Raw genomic sequence first — 14264 nt, 5'->3', positions numbered from 1 at the left:
ACCTGAGGAAGAGATGACTAACCCAGACAGACAGACCAACCCAGACAAACACAGACCAACCTGAGGAAGAGATGACTAACCCAGACAGACAGACCAACCCAGACAAACACAGACCAACCTGAGGAAGAGATGACTAACCCAGACAGACAGACCAACCCAGACAAACACAGACCAACCTGAGGAAGAGATGACTAACCCAGACAGACAGACCAACCCAGACAAACACAGACCAACCTGAGGAAGAGATGACTAACCCAGACAGACAGACCAACCCAGACGCACACAGACCAACCTGAGGAAGAGATGACTAACCCAGACACACACAGACCAACCTGAGGAAGAGATGACTAACCCAGACGCACACAGACCAACCTGAGGAAGAGATGACTAACCCAGACACACACAGACCAACCTGAGGAAGAGATGACTAACCCAGACACACACAGACCAACCTGAGGAAGAGATGACTAACCCAGACAGACAGACCAACCCAGACAAACACAGACCAACCTGAGGAAGAGATGACTAACCCAGACAGACAGACCAACCCAGACAAACACAGACCAACCTGAGGAAGAGATGACTAACCCAGACAGACAGACCAACCCAGACAAACACAGACCAACCTGAGGAAGAGATGACTAACCCAGACAGACAGACCAACCCAGACGCACACAGACCAACCTGAGGAAGAGATGACTAACCCAGACACACACAGACCAACCTGAGGAAGAGATGACTAACCCAGACGCACACAGACCAACCTGAGGAAGAGATGACTAACCCAGACACACACAGACCAACCTGAGGAAGAGATGACTAACCCAGACACACACAGACCAACCTGAGGAAGAGATGACTAACCCAGACAGACAGACCAACCCAGACAAACACAGACCAACCTGAGGAAGAGATGACTAACCCAGACAGACTAACCCAGACAAACACAAACCAACTTGAGGAAGAGATGACTAACCCAGACAGACAGACCAACCTGAGGAAGAGATGACTAACCCAGACAGACAGACCAACCCAGACAAACACAAACCAACCTGAGGAAGAGATGACTAACCCAGACAGACAGACCAACCCAGACGCACACAGACCAACCTGAGGAAGAGATGACTAACCCAGACAGACAGACCAACCCAGACAAACACAAACCAACCTGAGGAAGAGATGACTAACCCAGACAGACAGACCAACCCAGACAAACACAAACCAACCTGAGGAAGAGATGACTAACCCAGACAGACAGTCCAACCCAGACGCACACAGACCAACCTGAGGAAGAGATGACTAACCCAGACAGACAGACCAACCCAGACAAACACAAATCAACCTGAGGAAGAGATGACTAACCCAGACAGACAGACCAACCCAGACGCACACAGATCAACCTGAGGAAGAGATGACTAACCCAGACCAACCTGAGGAAGAGATGACTAACCCAGGCACACACTGAACAACCTGAGAAATAGATGACTAACCCAGATACAACCTGAGAAATAGATGACTAACCCAGACACACATTGAAAAATGTGTCTAATATGGTGACTGAGTATCTAATATGGTGACTGAGTATCTAGTATGGTGACTGAGTGATGGAGTATCTAATATGGTGACTGAGTATCTAGTATGGTGACTGAGTATCTACTATGGTGACTGAGTATCTAATATGGTGACTGAGTATCTAGTATGGTGACTGAGTGACTAATATGGTGACTGGGTATCTAATATGGTGACTGAGTGAATGAGTATTTAATATGGTGACTGAGTATCTAATATGGTGACTGAGTATCTATTATGGTGACTAAGTATCTAATATGGTGACTGTTCTCTAAAGAGTTTTCTGGTTCTGAAGATCTTTTAGATGAGAGAGGCTCCTTGAGTAGCTTTTACCTTCACTCTGAGTGACGTTGAGGCCCCTTGAAGGATGGTGAGCCTGTGTGGCGCAAATTAAATGTAACGTTTTAAGTATGTCGGGTGATTTTGCGATGGCTTTGGGTTGGAGATTCAATGTACAGGGAAGAAATATTTTTGTATTTGAAGTACAGCGTCATGCACACACATTCAGGCACGCGCACGCACACACAGCACTAATATATACTTCAGCAATCCCCCTAGCCATGTGTGTGTACGTTTGTTTGTGTGAGAGGCTTAGTTCCCGACTCAGTTCCTGATGTAGTTACTTTTTAAGTAACACAAAACTGAGAGAGAGAGAGAGAGAGAGAGAGAGAGAGAGAGAGAGAGAGAGAGAGAGAGAGAAGAGGGAGAGAGAGAGAGAGAGAGAGAGAGAGAGAGAGAGAGAGAGAGAGAGAGAGAGAGAGAGATTGAGAGAGAGAGAGAGAGAGAGAGAGAGAGAGAGAGAGAGAGAGAGAGAGAGAGAGAGATAGATTTGTGGTCGTTTGTTTAACGAGCCTGTGATATTTAAATGAGTTTGTGAACAACATGATGTTACCAGTTCGATTAAATGAGCAAGAAGTTTGTTGAACAGCTTCAAATAGTTTCCACAACCTTTCAACACATTCTATTATACAAACACAATACCAGAATATGATACTTTTGTGTTCGGCTCATGATTTTCATTTGATCTTTTGAATTCCACTGCAGATGCACGTTTTGGAAACGTGAATGACAGCACAAACTGTACAAACGTTGTTATTAAATGATCTGAGCTTTCTATTGTGCAGCTCTTTTTCAAGTGTTCTGCTCCACTAGCCAGCACCTCGCCCATCATCAATGACTGTATATTTTATTTTATTTTATCCAACTGAACTATAACAGATCTCTTGCAGGGTTTATGTACTACTTAAAGATGTCTTGCATCAGTATGTAATCCATCAGACAGGAATGTCAAATAGTGTTACCTCTCCTGTGATTTACCATACACCATGTAACACTGTGTAAGCAGTAGACACCACATCTCTGATGCTGCTTCTCAATATTGAGGAGCCTTGTGATGTGTACTGTAACCTTGGGTAAACACTTGGGTAAACACGCTTTGAGTCTCAATCTGGGAACAGGTTGCAGTCAAGGGAACAAGTCTGAGTCAGAAAACCAAACATCTTTCCAATGGGGATGCTGCCATGCAGCTGTCAATGTCTCACTAGCTGTCGAGAGAGAATGACAACAGAATATTACATGGAATGTACATGAACTATATTTGCCTGAGATGTGGTTGAAAGGCGGTTGCTGTGGATGAATCTCCTATTCTGTTTGATCCTCTATAATCTCACTCTCACTACCTTCACTTTTACCAATAAACATGATCGAGGACACAGTCTGTTTTACAACCACGGCTGAGCCAAGAGCCTCTGAGTACACAGGCAACCTTGAGGGAACAACATATATACTGGCATAGCGCACAGATATTGGCAAACTGTTTTCAGGTCTATGCAACAATAGTAACAGTTCAAAGATAAACTCTACCTACTTACAGTAAATATTATGTACGGAAATACATGGTACCACAAGTGGGACCAAAGAAACATTGAGGTAAACCTGCGTATTTCTAGTACTCGTACTATAATAACATTATATTCTGCAATCGTACTACTGCTCTTACATGGTTTTAGTGCCACTTCCCACCCTATAGAGACCCCACCTGAACCCTTCTCTCTAACCCCCTCTCTATTGTCCTCCCCCAGGTACCTCAGGATGAGTGGAGTGGTTACCCAGGGGGAGGTAAGGGTGATGAGATCCCCTGCCGGAGGATGAGGAGCAGCAGTTACGTCAAAGCCATGGGTGATGAGGAGAGTGGAGAGTCTGACTCCAGTCCCAAGACCTCCCCCGTGAAGACGGTCCGGCCACACTCCCTGGTCAAGTATGTCATGCAAAGACCGCTCTTAGACTCCCAGAGGTAGGCCATGTAAAGTATCCCAGCATGCAGTTTCAAAGATGTGATCCTAGATCTGTGGTTAATAAGGGCAACTTCTAAACCTTGTACAAATGAATGAATACATTTGATTTGATTTCTATAGCAAAAAGGTTTTCGTGTGATTGTTTATAAAACATTGTTACGGGTGTGCGCTGTGGAATAAAGTGAATGAATTCTGGAGTGGAACACTAAAAGTGTAGTGTTGCGTTAGTGTAGTGTTGTGTTAGTGTAGTTTTGTGTTAGTGTTGTGTTAGTGTAGTTTTGTGTTAGTGTTGCGTTAGTGTAGTGTTGTGTTAGTGTCGTTTTGTGTTAGTGTTGCGTTAGTGTAGTGTTGTGTTGCTTTGTGGCAGAGGAAATGGGCTTTTAAAGGATTAGATGGGACATGATGCAGACACAGTCACAGAAACAACAACATTAATGCCTAGCAATATGGCATGACAAATGCAGCAGATTAACATGAAATTAGATTACAATACTTGTCCAATGATAGGATGATGCCAGCAGAATTCTAACACAGAAACAATAGCACAAGAAAAGACATATCCTAGATAGATGATTCAATAAGTTGGGCAAGAATGCTGTTGTTTGCCTTTTTACATACTCTGTTGGAAGGCAATGTTGTAATTGGACTATAAAACTGCATATTGTAGTCATCTACCTTTCTTTACATTAATGTCAGTGAGGAAATGTTAAAACAGAAATGATACACTGATGTTATTTCCCTGGAAATGTCTCATCATTATCAAATGTGGTTTCGGAAGAGGTTTAGAGCCTTGAATTCATTCCACAGAGTGTTTAAAGGGACACACTAGTTATTTCCTCTGTTTACTTCTACTGTTCCTGGTCCTTGTATGGTGTGTTAATTGTCCTTGTCAATGGCTGCTTTGTTTGCCCATTGTTTCACCCATTTCCTTGTTACCTCACTTCCTCACCATCTTCACCCCTGGGCCACTCTCATATATCATTCATATCCTTGTCAGTGTATGTGGCAGAGCAGTAGCAGTTATATTGGAATACAAATGTGGTCCTTTAATGAGATCATGTGGTAGTTACAAGGTGGGTCTCAGTGTAAAATACATCTCCTATCGACTTTCAGTCTAAATGGTTTTAGAATTTTGTCTCTAATTAAAAGGTTTTCTTCATTATTTCAGGGGCAGGTATGAGAAAATCACTATTCTCTGATCCACCACTATAGTTGAATCTTTATTGTGTTTTGAATTTAAACATTACGTCAGACATAAAAACATGAAATTGTATTTGGCGATTCCATCGTTCCCTGATTTGATTGTTAAAGTAGTAGTGCCACTGTCTGCAAGAGCAAGCACAGTCACTTTCACTCCTCCAAAGCCACTCGTCTCTCTTTGTTCATGGCTGAATATGGAGACAGTAATAATAGGAGTCCATTTTTATTAATTTTCCATTGTAAAATCCTCCTCCCGGATCAGCACTTTCAGAAACTCATGTTTTGTTCTGCCTATTGTATTCTGCTGTATCAGCCAGTACAACACAATGACTGGCCTGAGCTAGGCTCTTTTAATGTACAAGGCTCTATTAGATGAACTCTATTCTTGGCACTCTCAAAACAGGCTGCTCTGTACTAGTACATTCTTCATTTTGGAATGGGGAATGTTTTATTGGTGCTATTTTGGCATACCGAAAATAATTATTAGTCATTTGATTGACAGCCTTTAATTTAACAGAAAAATTGCTGTGGTACATGATGTCAATTTCTTTCTCACTTACAAATGACCTTGGTGCAGACCCAGGATAAGGGAGTAGCTGAAATCAGCGGGGGGCACAATTTTGGGGTGTTCTTGCATTAGAATTATATTGAATTCTGCTTATATCACGCTATACCATAATAAACAAAAAGTTCAAATTCCGAATCTCAGAGACCATTGATTGTGTGCTTATGAAGGGACAGATTGGCGTTTTGCTATTTTTATATTGGGACATAAAACTAAAACTGATGGGGCACAAGTTTCAAGTGAGGGGGCTAAGCCCCCTGTTGCCCCCTTGTGGACTTGGGTCCACCTTGGTGGTGTTTGTTTATAAGGTGTGAAACCTATTGGATGCCATACAGTTTCATGTACAGTTTAATGCAAATGTGACTGTTGTAATTCTATCCTATCTATCTCTGTTCATTTCTACGTTGCTCGTGGTGTCCCTGCTGTACTGCACTGTCAGCTCTATGTTGGTCCTGATCCAGCCCCCTGCTATGTCAGTCATGTATGGTTGTTGTGTGTTTCTCTCCTCGCCAACCCCCACATGCTACAGCAGCTCTACTCATTACCATTCAACACAGGTTGGTCAATTACTATTACGGCACAGCAAGGCTTTTTCCTGGAAAATACTGACACCACAGCAAATGTCGAGTACACAATACCTTAATATCTTGTCAGCCTGACCCCCGCCACTGATGACACACAAAATGCAAGTGTGTTTCTCACAGTCAGTCTGTGGTTGTCTCTCTGTTACCAAGCACTCTGGGGAGTTAATTACGTTTCATTTCTAATGTGTTTTTTGCAATGGATTATTATTCATAATTGTTGGGGATTTTAATACTGTGCAGAATACAAATCTAGATAGATCGTTTGCATTATTCTAATCCAAAAGCACTTTCTGCAATTTCTAGACCTGGTAGATGTTTCGTAATTAAGAAACCCTGATCTGACTACATACACGTGGCTTGGTTATAAGCAAGCTAGTCGCATCGACTACTTCCTTATCTCCTTCGCTCTGGTCTCAAACGTATCACAGTCTACCATTGCTGACCATTTACTTTCTGACCAGGCCCTTATTTATTTGTCTCTAACTACAGTAGAATATCCTAGAGGACCGGGTTATTTGGAAACTCAATCAATCACTGCACTTTTTTTTGTTGAAAAAATAAAATAAAAAAAATAACAGAATGTGGGATCAGCTGATCCTCTGATTGTCTGGGACACTTTCAAATGTGTATTCAGAGGCCATTCAATCAAGTGGTCATCATGGGGGAAAGCTATATCTTAGGAGGGAAAATTAATTAACTAAAGAGTTGAATGACTTGAATAAGCAAACTGATACAGTAGGAGACCCTCTAATTGAAATGCTTCTTCTGATCAAGAGTAGACAACATGATGTTTACATGCTTCTTTTCTCATCTCATATGTATGTACGTATATACTGACTTTCTGACGGGCCACCCCCAGGTGGTGAAGGGAGGAAACAACATCTCCACTTCGCCGATCCTCAACACTGGGGCTCCACAAGGGTGCGTGCTCAGTCCCCTCCTGTACTCCCTGTTCACCCATGACTGCGTAGCCATGCACGCCTCCAACTCAATCATCAAGTTTGCAGATGACACTACAGTGGTAGGCTTGTTTACCAACAACAACGAGACGGCCTACAGGGAGGAGGTGAGGGCCCTCGGAGTGCGGTGTCAGGACAATAACCTCACACTCAATGTGAACAAAACAAAGGAGATGATCGTGGACTTCAGGAAACAGCAGAGGGAGCACCCCCCTGTCCACATCGACAGGACAGTAGTGGAGAAGGTGGAAAGTTTTAAGTTACTCGGCGTACACATCACGGACTATCTGAAATGTTTCACCCACACAGACAGCGTGGTGAAGAAGGCACAACAGCGCTTTTTCAACCTCAGGAGGCTGAAGAAATTTGGCTTGTCACCGAAAACTCTCACACACTTTTACAGATGCACAATCGAGAGCATCCTGTCGGGCTGTGTCACCGCCTGGTACGGCAACTGCACCGCCCTCAACCGCAAGGCTCTCCAATTGGTACTGCGGTCTGCACAACGCATCACCGGGGGGGGGGGGGCAAACTACCTGCCCTCTAGGACACCTACAGCACCCGATGTCACAGGAAGGCCAAAAAGTTCATCAAGGACAACAACCACCCGAGACACTACCTGTTCACCCTGCTATCACCCAGAAGGCGAGGTCAGTACAGGTGCATCAACGTTGGGACCGAGAGACTGAAAAACAGCTTCTATCTGAAGGCCATCAGACTGTTAAACAGCCATCACTAACATAGAGAGACTGCTCCCAACATACAGACCCAAATCACTGGCCATTTTAATAAATGGATTTAATAAAGGTATCACTAGTCACTTTAAATAATGGCACTATAATAATGTTTACATATCTTACATTACTCATCTCATATGTATATACTGTATTTCATACCAACTATTGCATCCTGCCTATGCCGCACGGCCATCGCTCATCCATATATTTACATGTACATATTCTTAATATATCCCTTTACATTTGTGTGTATAAGGTAGTTGTTGTGAATTTTAGAATTTTGTTAGATATTACTGCACTGTTGGAACTAGAAGCACAAGCATTTCGCTACACTCACATTAACATCTGCTAACCATGTGTATGTGCGGCGACAGGTGGTGCCCACAAACTGTTAGGGCCTACAAAAAGCTGTTCCAACAGCAAAGCTTTCTTTCCAGCACGATGGAGTGAATCCTTACCACCAATACACCAGCAGAGCCTTGTCTGGCAGCGAAACAATTCATTCAGCCATATTACTGCCTTTTTTTTCAAACATAGCTGATATGGCCGACCATGGCATATTACGTCATTTATGCAGAAGCATATTTTTGGCAAATTTTGTCATCAAATGAAGAGAAAGATTTACAATTCCGAGTTGGATGACCATTCGAAACATATTTTCCCAGTCTGACTTCCCAGTTGCAATGCTTGAGGTTAGCCACTGTCACTTTACTTTACTTTACGTTATTGAATTAGCGATTTCCAACTTGTTGTATAATGTTTATATCCAATGGCCGATGAACACCAATACATTTTATATATAATTTACCTTCAGTATTTATCTTCATATTAACAAGGATTAAAAAGGATTTGCCAGTAGATTGTCTACTTGATTTATGATGACTGCTAGCTAAGATTTTGAAAGTCCAATCAAAGCTACTGTAGATATAACGTGATTTGACATAAATGTATCTGTGGCCAATGACCTTGAGCCTTCTTGGATGGGCACTTCTAATCTAAGTCTATGGTTGTGCCCAAAGGGCTCACATTCTTGATTGTCTACCCTTACTAAATGCAGGTGACGTAGTGTCCCCATGTGACAGAACACTGAGCCAATCACGGTGCAATGCTGAGCCAATCATGGTGCAATGCTCTTATTTTCTGCTGGCCTGCCCCACCACCACAGAAAGCACTGAGCTTGGCTGAAACACCTGCATTTTGGGGCTGCCTCCTTGTATGCGGCTTTATTAAACTCAATGATATAATATATTTTTTTTTTGTTGTTGTTTGCAAACTGATTTGTGACATGTTTTAATGTCAAAATAACATGCAAAACAGGCAAGCTCCCCCAATTAAAAAAAAATATATATATATATATACATATTTATGTTATTAAAAATTTGGGGGCAAAAAATGTGGGGCTCAAAACATGACTGGTCGTTACATTGGTGACAATATTTGTTAGTTTGTTTATTGCAGATTTTGAGAAGGCTTTTGGGAAGATAAAAGCGATTTAATTTAGAGATGCCGTCAGTATTTACATTTTGGTAAGTCATTTCTTCAAAGGTTTAGGGTCTTATAGTAGAAACCGGTGAGTAAAGTAGTGAATAATGGGTATTTATCTAAAAACTTTGAGCTATTCAGAGGGGTCAGACAAGGGGATCCAGTTTCACCTTATTTATTCTTATTGGCTATCGAGATGCTGGCAATCAAAATCAGGAATAATTCCAATGTAGTAGGTCTGAGTATCAGTGGTCTTGAAAGCATGAAACAACATTTGCCTCTCAGCCGCAACAATCATCACTATATGCTCTTATTGGAGATTTGAATAACTTTTCAAACTATCAGATCTGAAAACATATTATAAGAAATGCACCATTTTGAGAGTGTTTTTCTTAAGAAAGTCCAACTATATTTTGCGTTGTTGCATACAAATAAGTGGAGCAATAGCCCAGTGGACATGCTTGGCATCCACATTTGAGAAAGAATAAAGGATCCTGTAAAGGAGAACTTTGATTTGAAACGTGCCAAGATTGACTAAATACTATTGCTGTGGAAAGGTAAAGCTTTGTCTTTATATGGCAGAGTGACATTAATAAACACCTTAATTGTCTCTACAGTATCTCTTCCTGTCACTTCCATCCCCAGATAAGGTTTTCTTTAAGCAGTTTGAAGCCAACATTTTTCTGATTTTAATGGAATGGTAAACCAGAAAAGGTGAAACGGATATATATCTATAATGTATGACAATGGAGGGCTACATTTTTTAAAAGCTTTATTTAACTAGGCAGGTCAGTTAAGAACAAATTCTTATTTTCAATGATGGCCTAGGAACAGTGGGTTAGCTGCCTTCAGTTCAGGGGCAGAATGACAGATTTTTACATTGTCAGCTCGGAGATTTGATCTTGCAAACTATCAGTTACTAGTCCAATGCTCTAACCACTATGCTACCATCTGCCCCGCATCTAAAGAATATTGAAGCCTTAAATCAATCTCTAGAACTATATGTAAATATGAATGGGATCTCATGTAATATCGTAGATGAGAGAAACCCACTTTCATTTGGAAAATAACAAATTGGTTTTCCATCCCACACAAATTCCACACTTACTGGGAAGAGCAGTTTGATACGTCAATCCCTTGGAAATTATTTATAAACTGATTTTTAAACCCGCATTAGTGTAACAATTTTCGTTGGTGGAAGAAGGAGTAGACCAAAGTGCAGCGTGGTATGTGTTCATGATACCTTTAATAAACTGAACACTGAATACAAACAAACAAGAGAATAAAGGAAAACCGAAACAGTCCCGTATGGTGAAAACACTGAAATGGAAAATACCCACAAACAAAAGTGGGAAAACAGGCTACCTAAGTATGGTTCTCAATCAGAAACAACGATTGACAGCTGCCTCTGATTGGGAACCAGACCAGGCCAAACACATAGAAATATACACACAAGAACAAAACATGAATGATCACCCCAACTCACGCCCTGCCAAACTAAAATAGAGACATAAAAAAGGAACTAAGGTCAGGATGTGACAATTAGACTCATCATCTGAATGTTTCAGTTGAAGATATTATACACGTTTCTGGCTACTAACAAGATGTTACAAATATGGAGCATAGAAGAATCCCCTTTGTCCTATTTTCGTTGTGTGGAAGTGGAGGATTTGTTACATATTTTCTGGTACTGCCACATAGTTGCTAACTTTCGGGCAAAAGTACAAGAGCGGTTACTCCCTGTTGTACACAATTTTGTTATATTTCCACAAACAGTTATATCGGAGTGACTTAAGGGACAGATGCATCACGGTATACAATCTCTTGATTGTGCTGGGGAAGGTTTTCATTTTCCAAAAAATGTATGAGTATTCGATTCTTTCAAAATAACTGTCAAACAATATTATACACAAGAAGGCTTGATTGCAAAAAAAGTGGGAGGTCACAATATTTTACCAAAAAGAAAAAAGTCCAAAAAAACTTGCAACAACAAAAAATGGTTTAGTCCCCCAAATGTGCGTGGGTGAAGGTGGGTTTGTAAAATAATACAAATTATTATTATTATTTTGTCTAAGAAGTTTAAATAAAATGTTTACGTTTTAAAAGGCCTCTGTTGGTGTATACAGTATGTCATTGATATGTGAAATCAATGTGTGAATACACGTCAGTGAGATAGGACACACACAAGCACGCATGCACACACCATTGCCCTTTATGGATCCTTTTATGTTTCCTGGCCACACAGCCCGCCTCAGAGTCCATTGACAATGACACAAGTATGGATACAGTTGATGAGGTTGCTCCTGTATTCACGGTAGACAGTGTTGGTTTCCCTCAGGGTTTCAAGGGTTTCAGTGTTGGGCTACCAAGTTCATCCCAGGCTGAATGCCTGCTGTGGTGGCTTTCCATTCATGGCTGAATGGACTGAATGAATCTCCCTGTCTGGCCATTTGTCTTATTGTGTTGTGACACCTCAGGACTGCTCCAGTATTGCCTGTCTGTTGCTCCTATTGCAGCTATTTCAGTTTGAGCTTCACCTCTAGGGCCAGCCAGAGTTTTGTCTGGCCTTGGGGCCCAGAGTTTTTCCTTGCAAGATCTCACACGTTAAATTTGAATAATTATGAACGCAAAACAGTTTATATAACTTAATTGACCTTCGCTTAAAAATAAAATAAATTGTCCAGATGTTGCTGCAGTATGGGGCTCCATGCAGGAGTGGTGCTGCTGGTATGAGTATAACGCTTTCATAATATCATGGCTCACTGCTTGTTTGCACTGAATTGAATTGGATTTGAGGTTTGGGGTGTGTGTGCAAGGTTGGATTTCTGTTTCCACTTGAAGCAATTTCCTCTCCTGCTGGGTTGCAGCGGGTGTAAATTTGATGGCAGAGGTTCCTGGAGCTAATGGTGTTAAAGTGAGAACAGCCTTTGCGTTGTGTCACCTCCCTCTCATGGCTGACAGGGTGACTCTCTGTTCAGTCTCTCAACAATAAAGAATATATTACCGTCACCAAGCCTGTCTCTAGGTCCATTCAGCTGAAACGCCCCTCCACAAGAGGGGACTGACGTCTACGATCATCTTAATTAATAATCATTTACACCCCCCAAATATCCCTTGGGGTCCCGACCTAAGGACCTACAGACTGTAGACTAAGATGAATGGAATTTGTATATTGGATTTCTCGCTGCAATAAGAGGGACTTTCCAAACTGGTTTAATGGATGTATTAATGATGATGATGGGACTGGAATGGCATGTGGCAATTTAAAGCATTACTGCATAGCAGGATAATTAAGTTAATGAGTCAATCAGGCATGGTACACAGCGTCTGATAGCACTGTAGCATTTGATTGGGAAGCAGAGGAGCACTCCCCATCATCGGAGAGAAGCACACTTTCTCTAATGGCTGCCTTCTCATCAAGAATGTGGGGGCAAGGTCTACAAAAACCAAGCCAATCAATCCCAGCTATTTTGGGCAGGTTTTATTATAACTTTTTTCCCCTTCAAATTATGATTGGCCTCTTGAGTAGCAGCCGTAATGAATAAAACTCCTGATGTGGCATAAGGCAATTAATTATTCATTCAGATTGTGATTGCGTATCATATGAACGCTTGTTGCTCACATCTCAAGGTCAGAGAAGAATCCCATTCCATTGATTAGTTGCTGTTTTAGACACAGGCTGCATAAACTGCTTCTTTGTTTGCTGAGCTGTTCCCACAATACTTTAACTTTGTGTAAGTAGGCCTCGTGCTTGGATCTGTGTGGTACTTTCACTCATAGTTAAAGTCCTTGTTGTCTATAATGGTACAGTCATTGCACAACAGAGTAACTGTCCTCAACCTAGAAGGCTGAAATGGAGGCAAGCTGACTAACCAATATGGTGTACACTCTTAGAAAAATAGGGCCCCAAAAGGGAACCTTGTCTCCATTGGATAACCCATTTTGGTTCCAGGTAAAACCATTTTTGTTCTACCTGTAACCAAAATGGTTCTAGAACCAAAAAGGGTCATTCAGAGGGTTCTCCTATAGATGAGGTAAGCATTCCATTGACCAGATTGGTGCACATTAAAAAAATCTGATCTACAAAGTGGATATTCATGAAATACGTCATGATTTATGTATTGTAACAGGCCCACAATGTGCTTACTTAAGTCAATTTTTTATATATTTGGTTGTTTTTGTTTTTCAGGTTAAGATGAAGCGACTACGAAATGCTAACTCCCATTCGTATAAGCTGGTTAGCATAGCTAGCATACAGAAATCGTTGATGTTAGTCAAAGTTGTTTTTAACTGTAATGCAGTTGATTGGTAATGATGACATGAACATGTGTTGGGGTTGACATCCATACAAGCATTATACTTTAAATACACATAATATGATTAATAGCCTAAGTGTAGGCAAATTTTGCTGGGGAGCAATAGGAGACATCGGGATCTTTCCCCTACGGCCCTGTTACCCACGCGTTTTCATGGCAATTATATTGTTTTGGTCAAGTTTGATTTACTTCTTTACCGTATCTATGGGGATAGCCAAAGAACCCTTTTAGGTTCTAGATGGCACCTGTTTTCTAAGAGTGTATGTGCACAATATCCTTCTGCCACAGAAGCAGGCAAATGCTTAATTTGCTGTGTATCTGCTATTTATTTATATCTCCTACTGTATGCTCATGATGATGGGGAAGTCTTATCATCATTAAACATTGATGATTATAAAATGGCTTTATAATGGGGCTTAAACACATTTGTAGGTCCCTCTGACTTCCTGATTTCCTTACTGTCTCCTGACCTCTGTTTTCTGGGATGATGGATGAGGCTAAACTTCACTGCTCATTATCTTCAGTCCCACTGACAGTAAACATTCAGACAATGTGATT

At 41.3% G+C, this 14264-nt stretch overlaps 1 protein-coding gene across 1 annotated transcript in view; it reads left to right on the top strand.

Annotated features, from left to right (window-relative positions):
* Nucleotides 1–14264, top strand: part of LOC109894606 (disks large-associated protein 2) — a 79309-nt gene that overhangs the window by 12874 nt on the left and 52171 nt on the right. Inside the window, exon 2 of the mRNA XM_031829077.1 lies at nucleotides 3651–3862. Within this exon, the coding sequence (XP_031684937.1) occupies nucleotides 3651–3862 (212 nt within the window). The remainder of the gene's footprint in view (nucleotides 1–3650; nucleotides 3863–14264) is intronic.

Source organism: Oncorhynchus kisutch, linkage group LG7, assembly GCF_002021735.2.
Source record: "Oncorhynchus kisutch isolate 150728-3 linkage group LG7, Okis_V2, whole genome shotgun sequence".
Classification (NCBI taxonomy): Eukaryota; Metazoa; Chordata; class Actinopteri; order Salmoniformes; family Salmonidae; genus Oncorhynchus; species Oncorhynchus kisutch.
The sequence above is the reverse complement of the archived record's forward strand: the minus strand, read 5'-3'. Positions and strand labels throughout refer to the sequence as shown.